Source organism: Ursus maritimus, unplaced genomic scaffold (assembly GCF_017311325.1).
Source record: "Ursus maritimus isolate PB19 unplaced genomic scaffold, ASM1731132v1 scaffold_4, whole genome shotgun sequence".
NCBI lineage: Eukaryota > Metazoa > Chordata > Mammalia > Carnivora > Ursidae > Ursus > Ursus maritimus.
In genome coordinates, this window is record NW_024426552.1 from 58,387 (window position 1) to 80,938 (window position 22,552).

Consider the following 22,552-nt stretch of genomic DNA (forward strand, 5'->3'; position numbering starts at 1 on the left):
GGGGGAGCGGGCGGACTCACGGTCGGCACCCGCGAAACAGCAGACTGAGACCCTGAACCGGGTGCGCGCGCCACCAGGCTTCTCACGAAACTCCGGAATCGAGGTGTGCTCACCGGGCATAGACTGAGACCGGGAGACCCGGGAGCGTGCGGGGCGGCCGGTGGCTGGCGGCATTAGAAACACAAAGGACAGAGACGCGCTGGCCCTGGAAGTGGAGAACCGAGACGGGGTTGGTGCACACATCCGGGACGCTGCAGGGTTGACCAGCACCACAGTAACGGAGTTAAAGGTGGCCAGAACATCAGTGGAGAATGAGGCCGCCTCCCTCTGTTCTGTGACGAAGAGCCTCTGCTGCTCTGACCCTCAGAAGAGGCATGCGGCCGCCAGGGAAACCGCCGCCAGAGAACAAAAGCCTGGAAATACCGCACAGAGAGTGCCCATCCCCATCCTCCCTCGCAGGGGACAGGGAGACTCTAACCAAACCAGGGTTGCCTGAGTATCGGCGCGACAGGCCCCTCCCCCAAGAACACAGAAGGCAGGCTGAAAATCGGCAAACCCGAGGCGCCTGGGTGGCGCAGCCTTGAGTGCCTGTCTCGGCAGGGCGTGATCCAGCGTTCCGAGAAAGGAGTCCTCATCGGGCTCCTCGCTGGAGCCTGTTCTTCCTCTCCACTCCCTGCTTCTGTTCCGTTCCTGCTGTCTGTCTCCTCTCTCAGATAAGTAAATAAAAAAATCTTTAAAGAAAAGAAGCCACATCTCTAAGATCCCTATAAAATAAAGCACGGCCTGGGACCCGAGTCAATGACATTTGAGCTCTGGACAGCCACACCTCCCCTCATCAGAATGACAAGAAGGAGAAGCCCCCAGCAAAGAAAAGACAGTAGGTCAGTGGCCTCTGCCACGAAGTAACGGATATGGATGTTAACCAAATTATCAGAAATGGAATTCAGAGTAACAATGGTCAAGATAATGAGTGAGACTTGAAAAAATGTATTCAGGAAAATGTTACTGAGAATATAGAATCCCTAAGGCGGAAATGAGGCGAATCTGACAGAAATTAAAATATGGGCCAAATGCAGGCAAAACTAGAGGCTCTGACGGCCAGGGTCACCGAAGCAGAGGAAAGGGTTAGTGAATTGGAGGATGGGTTAATAGAGGAAAAAATAAAAATAGAAGATGGTCTTAAAAATCCATGCCCACGAATGTTGGCTACGGGAGATATGACTCAAAACGATCAATATTAGAATCATCTAGATCCCGAGGTGGAGAAAAACAGAGAGTCTAGAAGAGATATTTGAACAAATTGTGGCTGAAAACTTCCCTAATCTAGCAAGGGAAACAAAAATTGCGTGTCCAAGGGGCAGGAGGACCCCTCCCAAGCTCACACCATGACAGACCTACACCATCACGTCATAGTGCAACTCGCAAATATGAGATCCAAGGATACAGTATTGAAAGCGGCCAGGGCAAAGAAATTTCTCACGTACCAAGGCAAAGGCATCAAAATTATCAGATCTGCTACACAGACCTGGAATGAGAGAAACGGTTGGGGAGCATTTTTAAAGCTCTCAGAAAAAACATGCACCAAGGATCCATCCAGCAGAGCTGTCATTCAGAATGATGGAGAAATAAAGACATTTCAGAATCGAAGTCACGCCAATTTATAACACGAAACCACCCTACAGGAGGTATTACGGGGGTTCTATAAAAGTAAAAGGCCCCAAGAGTGATGATACAAAACAGAAAGTCACGACCAATACAAACAAAGACTTTTACTGACAACATGGCGAATTAAAAGCATATCTCTCAGTACTCAAGCCTTAACATTAATGGTTTAAATTCTTGCTTTAAACACCACAGGGTTGCAGAATGGATAAAAAGAATGACCATCCATTTGCTGTCTACAAGAGACTCATTTTGAACCCAAAGATGCATTCAGACTGAGAGTAAGGGGATGGAGTACCATCTTTCACGCAATGGACCTCAAAAGAAAGCTGGGGTAAATTCTCATATCAGATAAACTGGATTTTAAACTACAGACTATAGTTAGAGATGCAGAAGGGCACTATATTATTCTTAAGGAAGTATTCAACAAGTGGATATGACAATTATAAAATATATATCTAACAGGGGAGCACAAGATACACAACCAACTCTTAACAGAATAAAGAGACATATAGATAAAAATACATTAATAGTAGGGACCCTCAACACTCACTCTCAGAAATAGACAGAACACCCTGGCAAAAACTAGGCAAAGAATCAAAGGCTTTGAATGCCATACTCGATGAGTTGGACCTCTTAGATATATATAGAACACTACACCCCAGAACCAAAGAATACTATTCTATTCTAATGCCACATGGAACATTTCAAGAATAGAATAATGTTCTGGGACACAAAACAGGTCTCACCGATACCAAAAGATTGAAATTATCCCTGCATATTCTCAGACCACACGCTTCGAAATTGGAACTCAACCACAAGGAAAAATTTGGAAGAGAACTCCACTTGGAGACTAAGAACCAATCCTGCTCAGGAATGACTCAATAAACCAGGAAATCAAAAATCAAATTAAACAATTTATGGAGACCAATGAGAATGAAAAATACAACAGTCCAAAACCTATGGGATGCACCTAAAGGCAGGAAAATACATAGCCATCCAAGCTCACTCCAAAGAATAGAAAATCTAAAATGCGTGTTTTATATTCTCCCCTCAAGAAGCTGGAACAGCAACTACGAGGGACAGGCCTAATCCCGCACGAGGAAGCAGTTGACCAAAATAAAGCTAAAATCAATCAAGCAGAAACCAGAAGTACAGTAGAGCAGATCAACAGGACTAGAAGCTGGTTCTTGGAGAGATCAATAATGACAGACCACTGGCAAGACTTATCCAAAAAGAAAAGAGAAAGGACCCAGATTATTAAAATTATGAATGAAAAAGGAGAGGTCATGACGAACTTACCGAAAATTGGAAGGATTATTAGAATTTTTATCAACAGCAATATGCCAATAAACTAAGCAATCTGGAAGAGATGGAATCCTTCCTGGACTATAAACTACCAAGATTGAAACAGGAAGAAAATTGATTTCTTAAACAGGCCATTAAATTTGAAGAAATTGAGTCAGTGATAAACACCTCCAAATAACAAACTCCAGGCCCGGACGGTTTCTGGGGATCTACCAACATTCAGAAAATAATCCTTTCATTCCTGAAGCTACAAACAGAGCACCTGGGCGCCATGCGAGTGATTCAAGCGTGCCTGCCATTCGGCCCGGGCGTGATCCTGGCGATCCGGATCGAGTCCCCATCAGGCTCTTCCCGCTATGAGCCTGCCTTCCTCTCCCCTCCCCTGCTGTTCCCTCTCCGCTGGCTGTCTCTCTGTCACATAAATAAATAAAATCTTTAAAAAAAAAAAAAAAAAAAAAGAAACAGAGGAAAGCTACCAACTCATTCTATGGGGCAATATTACCTTGATCCCCAAACCAGGCAAAGACCCTCAAAGGAGATATAGACGATTTCCCTAATGGTGGACGCCAAAATCCTCAACAAGATCTTGCATAGAATCCAACAATTCATTAAAGAGATTATCCATCACGGATCAAGTGGGGATTCTACCTGGGATGCAAGCATGGTTCAACATTCGCAAATCAATCAGCGTGATCATCATATCACAAGAAAAGACTCAAGAACCATATGATCCTCTCAATCGATGCGAAAAAGCATTTGACAAAATACAGCATCCTTTCCTGATTAAAACCCTTCAGAGTTTAGGAATAGAAGGTACATTTCTCAATCTCATAAAACCATCTATGAAAAGCCTACTGCAAATATTATTCTCAATGGGGAAAAGCTGGAAGCCTTTCCCTTAAGATCAGAACACGACAAGGATGCCCACTCTCGCCACTATTATTCAACATAGTACTAAAAGTCCTTCACACAATCAGGCGACAAAAGGGATCAGGTATTCAAATCGGCAAAGAAGAAGTCAAACTGTCTCTCTTCACAGATGACAATGTTACTCTATATGGAAAACCTAAAAGAAGCCACTCCCAAACTATTAGAAGTTTAGAGCAGATTTCAGTAACGTGGCGGATACAAAATCAATGCTCAGAAATCAGTTGCATTTCACCTTAAAATACGAGACGAAGAAAGAGAAATTAGGGAATCCATCCCATTTACAATAGCACAAAAACCATACGTTACCTTGGAATTAACTTAACGAGAGCGTAAAGGAACTATATTCTAGAAACTATAAATCACTCTTGAAAGACATTGGGGAAGACATAAAAAGATGGAAAGATATTCCATGCTCCGCGGATCGGAGAATTAACATAGTTAAAATGTCCATGCTACCCAGAGCAATCTACACTTTCAATCTATCCCAATCAAAATACGACGAACGTTTTTCAAAGAACTGGAACTAAATAGTCCTTAATTTGTATGGAACCAGAAAAGACCCGAATCTCAAGGAACTGTTGAAAAGGAAAAACAAAGCTGAGGCATCACAATGCCAGTTTTGAGCTGTACTACAAAGCTGTGATCACAAAGACAGCATGGTACTGGCACAAAAACAGACACATAGACCAATGGAACAGAATAGAGAGCCCAGAAATGGACCTCAGCTCTTTGGGCAACTAATATTTGATAAAGCAGGAAAAAACACCGTGGGAAAAAGACAGTCTCTTCAATAAATGGTGCTGGGAAAATTGACATTACATGCAAAAAGAATGAAACTTGACCACTATCTCACACCATACACAAAAATAAACTCCAAATGGATGAAAGACCTCGATGTGAGACAGGAATCCATCAAAATTCTAGAGGAGAACATAGGCAGCAACCTCTACGACATCGGCCAAAGCAACCTTTTTCATGATACATCCCCAAAGGCAAGAGAAACAAAAGATAAAATGAATTTATGGGACTTCATCAAGATTAAAAGTTTCTGCACAGCCAAGACGTCAGAAAAACTGAGGCAGCCACGGAATGGGAGAAGATATTTGCAAATGACACTACAGATAAAGGACTGGTATCCAAGATCTGCAAAGAACTTCTCAAACTCAATACAGAGAAACAAATAAACAAATCAAAAAATGGGCAGAAGATATGAACAGACACTTTTCCAATGAAGACATACAAATGGCTAACAGACACATGAAAAAATGTTCAAAATCATAGCCATCAAGGAAATTCAAATCAAAACCACACTGAGATACTCACCCTTGCCAGTTAGAATGGCAAAAATGAGCAAACAAGAAACAACAATTGTGTGAGAGGATTGGAAAAGGGGATCCTCCCACATTGTTGGTGGAGATATGTACGGAGGCCACTCTGAAAACAGTGTGAGGTCTTAAAAGATAAAAATGAGCTCCTATGATCAGCCATTGCACTACTGGGTGTTTACCCCAAAAGATACAGATGTAGTGAAGAGAAGGGCCATATGCACCCCAATGTTCATAACGCAATGTCCACAATAGCTAAATCGTGGAAGGAGCCGAGATGCCCTTCAACAGATGACTGGATTAAGAAGTTGTGGTCCATATATCAATGGAATATTACTCAGCAATCAGAAAGAACGAGTTCTCAACATTTGCTACAACATGGATGGCACTGGAGGAGATAATGCTAAGTGAAATAAGTCAAGCAGAGAAAGACAACTATCATATGATTTCTCTCATCTATGGAACATAAGAACTAGAATGATCAGTAGGGGAAGAAAGGGATAAAGAAAGGGGTATAAGAAGGGGAATGAAGCATGAGAGACTATGGACTATGAGAAACAAACTGAGGACTTTAGAGGGAGGGGGTGGGGGAATGGAGGACCGGTGATGGTAGTAAGGAGGGCACATATTGCATGGTGCAGGTGTGACACAACTAATGAATCATCGAGCCTTACATCGAAAACCGGGGATGTACTGTATGGTGACTAACATAATATAATAAAAAATCATTATTAAAAATAAATAAATAAATAAATAAATAAATAAATAAATAAATAAATAAAAACTTGCATGGTGCACTGGGTGTTATACGCAAGTAATGAATCATGGAACTTTACATCAAAAACCAGGGATGGGGGCGCCTGGGTAGCGCAGTCGTTAAAAGCGTCTGCCTTCGGCTCAGGGCGTGATCCCGGCGTTCCGGGATCGAGTCCCACATCGGGTCCTCCCGCTGGGAGCCGCGCCTTCTCTCTCTCACTCCCTGCTGTGTTCCCTCTCTACGCTGGCTGTCTCTCTGTCACATAAATAAATAAAAAATCTTTAAAAAAAAAAAAAAAAAAAAAAACAGGGATGTACTGTATGGTGACTATTATAATATAATAAAAAATTATTGTAAAAAAATAAATGAAATAAACAGATAAATCTTAAAAAAATTTCTGAAAACACAAAAACACATGGATCAAAGAAGAAATCTCAACAGAAATTTTAAAAATATTTTGAATGTTGCCAAACTTTTTGTGCATTGATAGAGTCACGTGAGTTTTCTTTTGTAGACTGCTAATATTACACAGGCTTATTTTTTTTAAGATTTCTTTATGTGACAGAGAGTGCAAGAGAGCACAAGCAGGGGGTGAGAGGGAGAGGGAGAAGCAGGCTCCCCACTGAGCAGGGAGCCCGATGCGGGACTCGATCCCAGGACCCTGGGATCATGACCTGAGCCGAAGGCAGACGGGTCACCCTCTGAGTCACCCAGGCGCCCGTTTGTACATTTCACCAGTGAAGTAATTTAGGCTTACAGATTTCTCTTCAGAAGGTTTTCAACTATAAGTTCAATATCTTCGTTAGTTACTTCGTTATTCAGGTTATCTACTTCACTGTGGGTTAGTTGGGAAGTTTGCAGTTTTCTCATCTAAATTTCTGAAGCTACGTAGAGAGAGAGAGCCAGAAGGAGGGATAACAATGAGCTCAAGACCAGGTCAGTGTACGTCCAATTCTGGTCTTCCGTCCCAGCCCACCTGCTACCGTACGCTTCTCAGTCCTCACACAGCGTCTCCCTGCACCCGGTCTTGGACCTACAGCTGCACCAACTGGGAGAGACAGGCTGGAGTGTGCTCACTGCATCGAACCTGAACTGAAGCGAGGTCACTGCTATGTACGATTTTTTAATTTAATTTATTTGAGAGAGAGAGAGCATGAGTGCGCAGTGAGGAGGGGCAGAGGCAGAGAGAGTCATAAGCAGACTCCGAGCTTAGCACGGAGCCCCATGCAGAGCTCAGTTTCACGACCCTGAGATCATAACCTGAGCCAAAACCAAGAGTCGGACACTTAACGACTGCACCACCCAGTGACCCCACTATGTAGGATTCTTAAAAACAAAACTGAACTCGTATTGTACATGCTTTGTTGTGCTCTTTTTAAAAATACCACCAACCTATGGTTTTCCTCTAGGATTACTACAAGTTTAAGGCGTACAGCTTGGTGATTTGGTTTATGTATTTTGTGAAATGATTAACACAACAGGGTTGGTTGGTATCTATCACCTCATACTGACACACTAAAAAGATAAACACTTCACCTTGTGATAAAAACTCTTAGATCTACAGCTGGTCTTTGAACAAGCAGGGACCAGAGCACTGACGCTCCATGCAGTCAAACCCGCGTATCACCTCTGACTCCCCGAAAACGTGATTACTAACAGGCTACTGTGACCTGAAGCCTTAATAAGAACATAAACAGTCAATCCACATGTGTTTTATGTTATCTGTATTGTGTACTGTGTTCTTACAATAATGAAAGCTAGAGAAAAGAAAACGTTGAAATCATAAAGAAAATACACTTACCGTACTGTCCTATATTTATCAAAAAAATCCCATGTTTAAGTGGGCCCACATGGTTCAAACCCACGTTGCTCAAGGGTCGAGGGTACTCTGGTGACGACTGTCCCGTACATCACACAGCAGCGCTAGCTGTAGTCACCTGCTGCACGTGATGGCCCCAGGGCTCACCCATCTTGTACCTGGTAGTCTGACCTTTTGACCGTAGCCCTCCCGTTCTCTCTCCCCACACCCTCCCTCTCCCTGCTAACCACAAATTTGATCTCTTTTTCCAGGAGCTTGGCGGGTGAGTTTTATGTTGCTGTTTTTAGATTCCACATGTTAAGTGAGATCATACAATATGTCTCTCTCGGTCTGACTTCACTTAGCATAATGCCTTCAAGGTCCATCCATGCCGTCACAGGTGGCAGGACGTTACGGCCTCACGGCTGTCCTGCACTAAACAGAAGTCAGCGCCAGGAGAAGCACCAGGTGGTGTCACTTAGGACAATAGCCACAGCCCTCCCTGAGATGTTCTGCTCACAACAGCCCTCTGGACCCAGTCCACCCCACCCCCCCTGGAATCTGCACTTCCTTGGCACAATCCATGGCCATCCCGCGCGTCCTGGCGCCCCTTACCAGCAGGCAGGTCCCCATCCACTCGGACACCAGCACATCCACCTTCTCGGGCAGCACCACGTCCTCCACCTTCTGCTGGAACACAGTGATGATGTCGGCAAAGCCATTCTGCATGACCAGCTGCCCCGTGTGCTGGGCCATCTCACTGGCCTCCACCGCATACACCTGCACGTCACAGAAGGACCATCAGTGCGCGTCCCACCCACAAGCAGCCTGTCATCCGCTCTCCCTGGGCCTGTGGCTCCAGCCAAGTCAGAACTAGCCTCAGAGAAAAGAGCGACAGAAGGAAGGGAGAATGCTGGACAGCAGGGACGGCAGCTGGGCCACGCTGTGTGACCTCCAACAAACGGAGCCCTGACAGGGGAGCTACTTCCAATCTTCATTCCACCTTCTGCCTAAAACAGCCAGTGGGCTGCCGGTGGAAAGAAGCCTCTGCAGGCACACTGGGCACCCATCGCAGAGGCCCTCCTTGGTCAGACCCATACACACAGCCACGTACCCCGTACTAGCCTGAGAACAATCAGACTTTAAGGATCCCAGTGGCTAAGACAATTTCCAGCCCAGGCTGTCAGAGGAAGGTCCTGAGTGCTATGTCTTGGCTCTGACAGTGTCTGAACTCCAGTGACCACTGTCCCGCAGTTTCCCTTGTGAACTGGGAGTTTCATCCACCTGTGTCAGGGGCCATCGTGAGGCTTCAACTCTGGAGGCCCCACACATGCTTTAAAGGTAAGAGGATGAAGGACCCCAACATGTGTCATGGACAGTAGTCTGTCCTGTCCCTGGTGGTCCCTGCTTGGTGCAGGGATAACACTTGGACAGTGATCCACACAAGTGGCCCAGCCCCAACACATGGACACACGTGTTTCTCTATTTAACTGAAATAAACATTTTACAAAAAATATCCCACCACATGCAACTCACTCAGATATTTTCTATTCTGTTTTATTCTACTCTGTGCTGTTTGTGACTCATTAAGCCGAGGTCACGACCCCTCACAGGCTCAGCCTGCAAGAACACATTGCCCGTTTCACCAACATGATGCCTTTGCATACAGACGACACTTCACCAGGACTCAGCTCGCAAGCTGCTAAAGGGACTCAGCTCGCAAGCTGTTTCTTACTCACGGCTTTGGGCTGTGCATAATGTGCACAAAAGAGGCTGATAATCCCAGTTCCACAGCCGACGTCCAGAATCACTTTATCTTTCAGGGATTCTTTATTCTGCAGGATAACATTGTGGTATTTAGTTGTTCGTGGCTGGTCTGCCAACATTTCCAAGTGAAGTTTCTAGAAGAAATACACATTAGGAATCATTGCTTGTAATTTGAGCTGTGCTGACCTCTGGTTTAAGAAGGAAGATCAGAGAGTGAGCTAACCCCCTTGGCCCCACCACACCACACCTAAAAATATGGGCAACAAAGAGAAAAAACATTAAAATCTTAAGACCTAAATATGCCAATAGATAAAAATACAACAGTGAAAGAATGAAATGGAAGTTCCTGGAATCCTTCCAGTTCAGTGTGATGCCGCCTACAGCTTCTCCCTGCACCTCCCCAAGAGCCAGGTGAGCAGAGACGCAGGGTGGACTACTCAGGAGGTGGTGCAGACGTTGCCCTCCTGACCACTGCTCCCACCTGAGACAGGAGGAACCACCAAATTCCCCCTCAGGTACAACTTGGCCAAGTATCCACCAGGAGAGAATGTGGACAAGCCACCAGGAGAGATGGTAGAGGAGGTACACAGGCCCTACATCACAATCTAGCTCTGGAGGGAGGTGACAAACCCGCTGACCCTCAGGGGGTGAGCTCAAGGCCCCCAGCCATGTCCAGAAGGAGGAAAATGTATGAAACCCAAGGTAACGTAACACCCCATGGGAATCAATCACGCCAATCCCCAGAGAAACAGAGAAAGGCTCCCCCAGACGGTTCATGAAGCCATGGGTGGAAGTCTGAGCCCAGGGAGGCTGCACCCACAGCTCCGTCCCCCACGCCCCACTCCTCAGGTCTCGAGCGGCAGAAAACCCAGTGTACACACAGCATGGCTGTGAGGCAGACACTGAGGCTACCCAGACCACGGGAAGTCTGCACCCAGACAGGAAGTCTGCACAGGGCCTTCAGGAGCCCCTCGAGCCTCGTCACAAAGACAGTGAGCGCTGAGAAACAAAGGGACAATCAGGACTCAGCCATCCCGCCTGGAGTAATCCACCTGAACAGAAAGTCAGAACTAGGGCGCTAAGGTACCATGCTGATGCCAGCGGAACAAAGTCGGGTGAATACACTTCAGATCAAAGACTATTCCCCGCAACAAAGAGGGTGAGGTCATAATGACACCAGAATCACTTCAGCTAAAGGACATCATTCTAAATATTTTTGAACCTAGTAACAAGGCTTCAAAATACACAAAGCAAAAACCAACAGAAATGCAACAAGAAATAGACAAACACATAATTATGTTCGGAGACTCCAACACCCTTCTCTCAGTAACTGATAGAGAAGTAGAAAAAAAATCAGTAAGGACACAGACTTGAACAATACTATCAACCAACTTAATCTGGTATTTATAGAACACTGCACCCCACCACTTATAATAATAATACACACCAAAAAATCTAGGAATAGATTTAACAAAAAAGATACAGCACCCTATATGATCAAAAACAAGGCTGAAGAAATGGGGACAGTCAGTGTGATATTACAATCATATCACTTCTCCCTAAATTAATGGAGACTCTCCATGCAATACCAATTAAAATGCCACCCAATTTGGCATGAGGAAGAGTAAATAACAAATAATAGTAAAATTAGCTTCAAAAAATTAAACAGACAAGCCTACCCATAAAAGTACTAAAAAGTAGAAGGACTACTAGAGGCCCAGCTCTCCCAGATGTTTAAAAGCTTCAATAACAAAAAGCATCTGGAACTACAGAAGAAAGAAACAGATCGATGAAACAGAACGAGATGACAGAAATAGACCCTAGAAATTTAACACATGCTAAATGTGCATTTCATGTAATCAGGAAGAGGGAGCTCATTCAATAACTGATCCTGGAACAGCTGGGTATTTGTGGGGAAAGTAAGTTGCAATTTTACCTTATTCTTTACAACTAGTAAACTCCAGATTGATTTAAATGTTTCATTGTTAAAAATGAGGTCGCAAAGTACTAAAAGACAGCGTGGATATTTATAATCTTGGAGTGAAGAAGGTCTTCAAAGTAGGACACAAAACGCCGAAGTAACAAAGAAAAAAAGGACAAATTAGAACACAGAAAAGTAAAAAGTTCCATGGGAAAAAAGAGAGGCAAGTGGTTACTGTAAAACGTTATCATAAGAGTACAGGCTAACCTGTACTCTTATTTAACGTTTTCTTGACAGAAATAAAAAGAAAAATGAGCAAATTATGTGACAGTTTACCAAAAAAAGAAGAAACAGAAAAGGCCAACAAATACAGAAGGTGAACAACCTGACTTCAGAAAATGGGAATCAAAATCAAGAGACGCCACGTTTCACCTTTAAGATGAGAAAGCTCTTTTCGCTTTGGTAAAAAAACACATACACACACCCTACAAATTTACCCAACAGAAATTCTAGCAGAAATTCAGCGAGATTCCCGTAAGAGGAAACCCATTACAGCACACTTGTCATGGCGTAAAGCTGTTAGATAAGCAAACCACCCTAGGGTCCTTTCAAAATCAACAAAGTACTCTTTCTTAATGGTCTGAAAGCTCTAATCGTGTCCATACATCAGGGGGTTTTCATTCGTTACAACATTGTAAACTGTGAAGTAGGACACACCTACCAAAAAAGTGCATTAAAAAGTGCCTTATGATTTGTCAATATAGTTATATAGCAAACACTCGTGCAACCAACACCAGAACCTTCCCACCACAGCCTTGCGGATAGGAAAGCGGGCAAAGAAAACCTCACTTGAAAGGGAGGGGGGACGCCCCGGGGGCGGGGGCAGGCTCAGCACCACCACTCCACCATGGCCAACTCCAAAGGAAGAAGCCTACTTTACTAACCCAGCAGGAGGAAGATTTTCTCCTGGCCTAGCAACAGCCCAGCCAATGAGAAGCCACCGCCACCGTCCACAGGGCTTTCATTCCACACAGCCCCACCCACTCCTTCTTCTGTCAGGAGCCTCCTGGCCCTGGTTCCACACAGGGGCCTGTGGTCCCCACACGGTGCTTGTCCTCTATTGCAGCTCCTCTGCTACTCCTGGATAAACCCATTTTGCTGGTATGTTATTTTATTCTTAAGGTTGACACCATCACAGACCCCCTGGTAACAGGAACCTCATCCAACTCTTGGGAGAACCAGTGCCCTGATCACTTACCTTCATAAACAACATTTCAACACTGCTTTTTAACTTTTGCAACTGAATCAAAAGTTACTCTTTGATGTCTTGCTTCTTTCACTCAACATTATGTCTGCAGTGTTTATTCTTCACGCATCTGTTTTTATCTAGCTTTAAGATAGAAACAGGGGCTGTTGGGACCATAAGGTTATGGGTCTTTATCCAAATTAGAAAAAAAGCCCAAAAAACTAATAAGCTAGTTATTTAGAGGTATTATTGTTGACTTGTGTAATGTTTTTGTATTTTATTTTTTTAAATAAAATTTGTTACTATTTTTTAAATGCTGAGGAAAGTTCATAATCCCATTGCTCAGATAAACCACGATGGGCCAATCCAGCCCACCACCTGCTTTTGTAGGGCCTGAAAGCTAAGAATGGTTTTTACATTTTTTAACAGTTCTTAAAAATCAAAAGAACATGCCGTGCTCGTTTCTTGACGGTTTTATGGCCGCTCATACAACGGCAGAGCTGAGTAGACACACGGCCCGTTGAGCCAAAGACGTCTACAGACCCTGCTCTAACCCATGAAGAGAAGCAGCCCAGCTGAAGCTAACTTTAAACCACCACCTGGCCAACCGAACAGGGAATGTGGAAAGCAGTACCAGGGTTCCATAGCTGCCAAAGTACTCTTCATCCTGCCACGTGTCCTCAGGGTCACACTCCTCCAGGTGCTTCCCAAGGTGGTTTGCGGGTATGTACCCACAGCACCCTGCACGCTCGCCCCACCACCAATCAGCAGTTGTCTGTCTCAGGATGAGAATTTTTTCTCCTCTCAAAAAGCTGAGCTGGAAAAAAACATACACAGAAGTCAAAATTCAAGGAAAACCTGTAGCTGGTATTTCAATTGTGGCTCAGTGATAAATCCCCCATCATTGGGGCCCAAATCACATTTCAAAAAGGACTCAATGGGTAATTATACAAACTCACAATTTCTGAAAATGATACCAAGATTTAGAGACTTTTGTGGAACATGACAGAAAAGCACAGCTTAGCTGGTATTGTCTAAAGGGAAGATTAAACATTTTTGAGTGGCTTAAGACAATTTCTCTATAGCCTCTTCACTGCAACTCAGCTATGTGGTAGCTGATTCATTTACTGGAGTAGAAAAAGCTACATTCAAGTCGATGTGTTTTTTTAAGATTTATTTATTTGAGAGAGAGAGTGAGCGTGTGAGTGGGAGGGAAGGGCAGAGACAGAACCTCCAGCAGACTCCCTGCTGAGCACTGAGCATGGAGCCCAATGCAGGACTTGATCTCACAACCCTGAGATCATGACCTGAGCTGAAATCAAGAGGTGGATGCTTACCCGTCTGAGCCACTCAGGTGCCCCTCAAGTCAGTATTTTTATTTTATAGCCTCATTTTTCATTAACTAGAATAGGTTCTAAATCAAGGTTTCCAAAAAGAAACTGGAACAGGTGCTTCCTTCTGCCACTCCTTACTCAGGTGTGTTTCGCCTAAGGCTTGGCATCAGAATTTGTTAGGCTGGGAAGAGAAGTGTCACTCACAGGTCTCACTAGGCTCTAAACATCTGAATGCTACTTTTTTTTTTTTAATATTTTATTTATTTGACAGAGAGAGAGAAACAGCCAGCGAGAGAGGGAACACAGCAGAGGAGTGGGAGAGGGAGAAGCAGGCTCCCCACTGAGCAGGGAGCCCGACGCGGGGCTCAATCCCAGGACCCTGGGATCATGACCCGAGCCAAAGGCAGACGCTTAACGACTGAGCCACCCAGGCGCCCCAACATCTGAATACTTCTTTACTTAACTTTGGTATGACTTCTTCAAAATTTATATCTAATCCTGTCATTTAGCCTGACATTTAGCCAAGTCCATAAAACATGGACCCAAGACCCATGGCCCCTGCATGTGAGCAAGTGTGTAGTGTTACCTGCGTCTGGTCAGTGGCTGAATAGTCTGCAATGGCCACAAACTCTTCTGGGTGCACAGCTTCCTGGAGATGCTCCTGGTCACCACACTCCACATGATCTTCTCCCTCCTGCCCAAAGCCAAGGAAAGAACAGGGGATGACTGTGAGGCTTCGCTCTTTCTGTCCATCCTAATAACCAAAGGCTGCAGGTTTTTAGGATGGTTTCAAATGAAGATTCATGTGACCAGGTTTAATCATACAATTTGGGTCATCTTCACCTCATCAGACCTGAGGAGAGAGATGGGCAGTTTCCTGCAAGGTACCAGTGACCGGGCACGACCCTCATGGCCTGACCTGGATGGCACTGCTGCTCACACATGCTGCTCAGGACCTGGAAGGGGAGCCCAAGACCACACACTGCCTCGTCTCTACTTTCTACCCTAACAGGCTTGTCTGGAAGACGTCCGCTGGAGTGGCAGAGCCTCCAAGCACATACTCCACTTCAATGAAGCAACCCCATCCCGATCCCAATACATATTTTTTTAACAAAGTTTCCTAAACAGAACGTCATTCATGTTCTTTGGAGAATGTGTGAGGCACAAGTGTACACAGAGGAAAATTAAAACCATCTGTAGTCTCACGCACCGGTCAGAAATAACGATGGTTAACACGTTAACATTTATATTTTTTCAGGCTTTATTTTTTTTTTAAGATTTTATTTATTTGCCAGAGAGAGAGAGACAGAGAGAGCAGCAGGCAGTGGGAGAAGAAGGCTCCCCACTGAGCAGGGAGCCCGATGCAGGACTTGAACCCAGGACCCTGGGGTCATGACCTGAGCCAAAGGCAGCCATCTAACCGACTGAGCCACCCCGGCATCCCTCTGGTTTTATTTTTAAGATTTATTTGCTTTGGGAGAGAGAAAGAGCACTCATGTGGGAGGAGGGGCAGAAGGAGAGAGAGGGAGAATTTCAAGCAGACTCCGTGCTGAATATAGAGCCCAACGTGGGGCTCGATCTCACAACCCTGAGATCATGACCTGAGCTGAAACCAAGAGTCAGACGCTGAACTGACGGAGCTGCCAAGGCGCCCCAGGCTTCTTTCTAAGTGTACATACGCATGTGTACACAGGGCGTTTACTGGGATCGTGTAATTCTGCCTTGTGACATGCTTCCCACTTATTAAATTCTTTTTTTATTAAGTTCAATTAGCTAACATAGAGTACATCATTAGTTTTTGATTAGTGTTCAATGATTCATTAGTTGTGTATAACACCCACTTACTAAATTCTGAACATTTTTCCTCAATATTAAATTACTTCTAAATACCACATTCCTAACATCTGACAGTATTCCATTCTACGAATTACCGTAACTTTTTTATCCAATCTCCTAGTTTTGCACCCTTTTTTTTTTTTTTAAGATTTTATTTATTTATTCGACAGAGATAGAGACAGCCAGCGAGAGAGGGAACACAAGCAGGGGGAGTGGGAGAGGAAGAAGCAGGCTCATAGTGGAAGAGCCTGATGTGGGGCTCGATCCCACAACGCCGGGATCACACCTTGAGCCAAAGGCAGACGCTTAACCGCTGTGCCACCCAGGCGCCCCCTAGTTTTGCACCCTTAAACTGTTTCCAGTTTATAATATTACAAATTACATGAAGACAAACTTCCTTAAACATACATCATCTTGTCTATGCATGATGACTTTCTCAGGACAAATTCCTGAATGGGAAAATGGCAGATCAAGACACGTATACTTCTGTAACTTTGGATATCATCACCAAATACCCTCCAGAGAAGTGGTTCCTCAGACCTACATGTGAGTGAGTGAATGATCTTCCCACACCCTGGTCAACAGGGGGCATGCATCATCACTCAGCCTCTGCCAATCTGATGCAGACACACCGTCTGTCTTTGTTAGTTCCGTCTGTCTCTAATTATTAGTGAGGACAGACGTGTTTTTCAAGTACTTACTGGTCACCTGTTTTGTTAGTTGCCTCCTTGTGCCCTTTGCACATTTTCCTACTAGAGTAACGTGACTGGTTTTATGCAGTCTCATTTTCATTTTAGCTTGCCCTCCATCCCTGTCCCACATCACCACCCTCTCACCACCGTCCCTAGTCCCCACCTGGTGAACACCTTCCCCCGCCTTCTCCATGCTCGGGTCACATACATGCACGCACACACGGTCACACACATGCACAGTTGTTCTTTTGACGTAGCCTTCTGTGAAGGATGTCACAAACACTTTTTTTCACTCACATAATACCTTGTGAAAAACTCCCCGATAGTTAGAACTCCAACTTACAATTTTCTTTCTTTTTTCTTTTTTTTTTTTTAAAAGATTCCATTCATTTATTTGACAGAGATAGAGACAGCCAGCGAGAGAGGGAACACAGCAGGGGAGTGGGAGAGGAAGAAGCAGGCTCCCAGCGGAGGAGCCTGATGTGGGGCTCGATCCCATAACGCCAGGATCACACCCTGAGCCGAAGGCAGACACTTAACGACTGTGCCACCCAGGCGCCCCTCGGTGTCCAGTTTCCTACCACAATGTGGCCACAACATTTATTTACATCTACCCTTATGTGATGACATTTTATCTCTATGAGATAGATTACCGGGGCTGAAAACTAAGCATGGTTTTCATTCACACATCTGCAGGTTCTTCCCAGAAAGGGCATAGCGCTCCACCAGCAAAGCAGAGGTCCCCTCTGAGGAGTACTCACCAGCAACAGGCATTAGGGTGTCTTCAACTGTGGCCAGAGTGACAGGTGTAGCGACACCAGAAAAAGTAAATGTGTGGGGAAATAAGACTATTCCTTATACTCTATAGGAAAGACTTTTAATAGTATAAGGAGATAATAATAATTTATTGTGGGGTTTATGACATGTACAAAAGTAAAATATGTTACAACAATAGCACAAATAGCACAAAAACGGGGGCTAGTAAGTGGTTTGGAGGAGTCTTACACTGTGAAGTGGTCAAAACAAACAAAGACTGGGATAGGTTAAAGACGCATATCACAATTTCTTGGCAACCACTAAAATATTAGTAAAAGACACAGGTGAAAAGCCAACAGAGGAGGTAATGTGGAATTATAAACAATATTTCATTAATCCAAAAGGAGGCAAGACTGGAGAAAGGTACTAAGAAGAAACAGAAAACAAACAGCAAGACGTTTGACTTAACCATATCAGTCACTATGTTAAATGTTAATGGACTAAATACTCCAATTAAAGAGCAGAAATTACCTGACAGGGGAAAAAAAATGACATACCTACAGGCTCTTTACAAGAGAAACATTTTAAATATAAGGTCTTAGATTCAAAATACAGGTGTATGTGTACCATGCAAGCTGGTGCAGCTATATTAATATAAGACAAAATAGGTGCAAGGCAAGAACTACTACTGGGTAAAAAGAGATTTCATAAAAATAAAAGTCAGTTAGTAGTCTAGAAAGTAAAAACTATCCCCAATGTATGTGCCAAATAACAGATTCAAAATATATGAAGCAAAAAGTGATAGATACAAAAGGAAATAAAAAAATAGGCAAATCCACAATCATAATGGAAATTTCTTTAAAGATTTGTTAATTTATTTTAGAGACAGAGCAGCTGCCTGGGCGAGTGTGGGGAGGGGTGGAGGGAGAGAATCCCAAGCAGACTCCCTGCTGAGCACAGAGCCCAACCAAGGGCTCATTCCACAACCCTGACATCATGACCTGAGCCAAAACCAAGGGTCGGACACTTAACTGACGGAGCGACCCAGGCACACCCATAGTGGAAATTTTTAAGCTCATCTCTCTCAGTAATTACACAACAAATGGGCAATAAGTCAGAAAGGACGCAAATATCTGAACAATACTAATAACCAATTTGACCTTAATGACATTTATAGAAAACCGCCAACCACAGAAAACATATTCTTTGCAGGTGCATGCGGGACATTCACCAAAATAGCCCACCAGATTAGGCCACAAAGCAGGCCTGAATAAATTTCCAAAGACTGAAATTTTACAGAGTATATTTTCTGACCAAACATAATCAAACCAAAATTAAATAGCAAAAAGATAAATAAAAATTCCTAAATGTTCAGAAATAGGCAGCACACTTCTCAATAGCCCAGATTTTCTAATTTCCATTGTGACATATTATAAAGTATATATTAACTGATGGACAATGAAAATAAAATGTATTTAAGTGTATGAGGCACAGCAAACTGATGATCAGAGGAAAAGTTATGGCTTTAAAAACATACATTAGAGAAGAAAGGTTTAAGTCAGTGATACAAGCTTCCATCACAAGATGCTACGAAAAGAGAAAATTAAACACAGAGAACAAAAGAAATAAAGATAAAAGCAGAAAACGGTAAAAAAAAAAAGCAGATGAACACAGAGAAAGTCAACAAAGACAAAATCAGTTCTTTGAAAAGATAAAACTGATAAAAACCCTTAAAAGATGGATCAAGAGGAAAGGAGAAATAAAATACAAACTGTATCAGGAATCTCGTCTGTAATGATGGATGCAATTAACAGGACAAACACAAATATTATTGAAATACTACCATGACCAACTCACAAGTAACCAAGAAAATTAAAATAACAAGACACCACTTCTAACTCAACAGACTGAATAAATTTTAAGAGTCTGATGTTCTCCTACACTACAACCCAGCAATTGCACTACTAGGTATTTACCCCAAAGGTACACATGGAGTGATCCGAAGGGGCACCTGCACCCCAATGTTCACAGCAGCAATGTCCACAACAGCCAAACTGTGGGAAGAGCCCAGCTGTCCATCCGCAGCTGAATGGATAAAGATGTGGTTCATACATACAATGGAAATATATAACAATGGAATATATATAGTGAAATATCACCATCGAAAAGAATAAAATCTTACAATTTGCAACAAAGTGGATGGAACTAGAGGGTATTATGCTAAGTGAAATAAGTCAATCAGAGAAAGACAAATACCATATGATTTCACTCCTATGTGGACTTTAAGAAACAAAACAGATGAACATAGGGGAAGGGAAGGAAGAGTGAAATACAACAGAAACAGAGAGAGAGACAAACCATGAGAGATTCTTAACTCTAGGAAACAAACTGAGGGCTGCTGAAAGGGAGGGGGTGGGGAGATGGGGTCACTGGGTGACGGGCACTAAGGGGGCACATGACGTAACGAGCACCGGCTGTTATATGCAACTGATGAATCACTAAATTCACCCCTGAAACTAACAGTACAGTATATGTTGACTAAACTCAATTTACATACTTAGAAAACAAAGAATCTGATGCTCTCAAGTGTTAGCAAGTACTGTGTGGGCTACTGGCAGTCCCGTAAACTGGACAGCAATGGATCATTATCTAGGAAACTGAAAATATGCCATCCCTTCCATGCTGCAGTGCCATTGCTAGGTATCCGCCCTGGAGCACACAGAACACCCACCGCGGCACTGTCTGAAGTAGAGAAAAACGGGAAACAACATATGTGTCCAACAAAAGGGAAATAAACGAAATGCAGCGCACACCTACCGTACAGCAGTAAGACTGTGACAGACCTGCACACAGATGTGATGTCCACGCAAGCGGCACACTACACGTGATGTCCACGCAAGGGGCACACTACACGTGATGTCCACGCAAGGGGCACACTACACGTGATGTCCACGCAAGGGGCACACTACATGTGATGTCCACGCAAGCGGCACTCTACATGTGATGTCCACGCAAGCGGCACGCTACATGTGGTGATGTCCACGCAAGGGGCACGCTACACGTGATGTCCACGCAAGGGGCACATTCCATGTGATGTCCACGCAAGGGGCACGCTACATGTGATGTCCACGCAAGGGGCACGCTACACGTGATGTCCACGCAAGTGGCACATTCCATGTGATGTCCACGCAAGGGGCACACTACATGTGATGTCCACGGAAGGGGCACTCTACATGTGATGTCCACGCAAGCGGCACTCTACATGTGATGTCCACGCAAGCGGCACGCTCCATGTGATGTCCACGCAAGCGGCACGCTCCATGTGATGTCCACGCAAGCGGCACGCTCCATGTGGTGACGTCCACGCAAGCGGCACGCTACATGTGGTGATGTCCACGCAAGGGGCACGCTACATGTGGTGATGTCCACGCAAGGGGCACGCTACACGTGATGTCCACGCAAGCGGCACATTCCATGTGATGTCCACGCAAGGGGCACACTACATGTGATGTCCACGCAAGCGGCACTCTACATGTGATGTCCACGCAAGCGGCACACTCCACGTGGTGATGTCCACACAAGCGGCACGCTACACGTGGTGATGTCCACGCAAGGGGCACGCTACACGTGGTGATGTCCACGCAAGGGGCACGCTACACGTGGTGATGTCCACGCAAGGGGCACGCTACACGTGATGCCCACGCAAGGGGCACGCTACACGTGATGCCCACGCAAGCGGCACGCTCCATTTGATGTCCACGCAAGCGGCACGCTCCATGTGATGTCCACGCAAGGGGCACGCTCCATGTGATGTCCACGCAAGGGGCACACAGATGTGATATCCACGCAAGCGGCACACTCCATGTGATGTCCACGCAAGGGGCACACTCCATGTGATGTCCACGCAAGGGCACACTCCATGTGATGTCCACGCAAGGGCACACTACATGTGATGTCCACGCAAGGGGCACACAGATGTGATGTCCACGCAAGGGCACACTACATGTGATGTCCACGCAAGCGGCACACTACATGTGATGTCCACGCAAGGGGCACACTACATGTGATGTCCACGCAAGGGCACACTGATGTGATGTCCACGCAAGCGGCACACTACATGTGATGTCCACGCAAGGGCACACTACGTGTGATGTCCACACAAGCGGCACACTACGTGTGATGTCCACGCAAGGGGCACACAGATGTGATGTCCACGCAAGGGCACACTACATGTGATGTCCACGCAAGGGCACACTGATGTGATGTCCACGCAAGGGGCACACTACATGTGATGTCCACGCAAGGGCACACTGATGTGATGTCCACGCAAGCGGCACACTGATGTGATGTCCACGCAAACAGCACACTACAGAAGCGCCCTACAGGACTGAACTAGCTCCCCCCAAGTAACATTTGGAAAAGACAAGATGCAGATGACACGGAACACGATGCCACCTAGACAAATTCTAAACAGCACACACAAACAGTATCCTATACTGTTCAAAGACGCTTGTAGTAGGTATGAAAGCATAAAAAGTGGTGCAGAAGCACAAAGATCAATTCATAATTCACAGTAGTATTTGCCTGCGGAAACGCAGGAACAAGATGGGGCTACGGTTAGGGAGCAAACTCTACCTATGGTTTCCCTCAGAATATGTACAACCATGGATACATACACGTTCTGAAGCAAATACGACAGAATGTCAACAGGCTGTCACTTCTCTGTGCTATGTACTTGATGTTTACAAGATCATTCTGGAAATGTCCCAATCTTTTTTAAATTTCTCAAAAGAAGAATAGGGCAACCAAAGAATTCAAAAGTTTTATGATTAATTTTAAGAAACAGATTAATGAAGTGACCCAACTATGAATCAAATTCCTATACATAAAAACCCAAATGAAATACAACCACCATTGGAAGGATAGAGAAAAAAGAAATGTTAAAACTGACATCACAGATATGAAAATGTTTGATTTTTTAAAAAGCATTATTTGTTAGAGTATTCACCTGGTGTTTAATTTTATATAATCAACATTCCTTGAAATTTAGGGTAATTTTTTTTTTTAATTAATAGCTTGAATGTAACTAGATGTGTGTCCCAGGCAGAGAAACAGTATGAATAAATAAAACATTTCTAATGTGTCCAGCCTGCTTTGAAGGTATTATGCCTGGGACTTTATTAAACAACTGAAGCGTGTGCGTGCTTCAGCAGCAAGATA

The 22,552-nt window shown here is 44.4% G+C and overlaps 1 protein-coding gene across 1 annotated transcript in view; it reads right to left on the bottom strand.

The window, feature by feature from the left end:
* PRMT2 (protein arginine methyltransferase 2) overlaps nt 1–22,552 on the bottom strand; it is a 44,478-nt gene that overhangs the window by 19,025 nt on the left and 2,901 nt on the right. Inside the window, exons 3-6 of the mRNA XM_040621758.1 lie at nt 14,635–14,742; nt 13,349–13,531; nt 9,520–9,681; nt 8,396–8,560 (exon numbers count right to left, since the gene is read on the bottom strand). Coding sequence (XP_040477692.1) covers nt 8,396–8,560; nt 9,520–9,681; nt 13,349–13,531; nt 14,635–14,742 — 618 coding nt within the window. The remainder of the gene's footprint in view (nt 1–8,395; nt 8,561–9,519; nt 9,682–13,348; nt 13,532–14,634; nt 14,743–22,552) is intronic.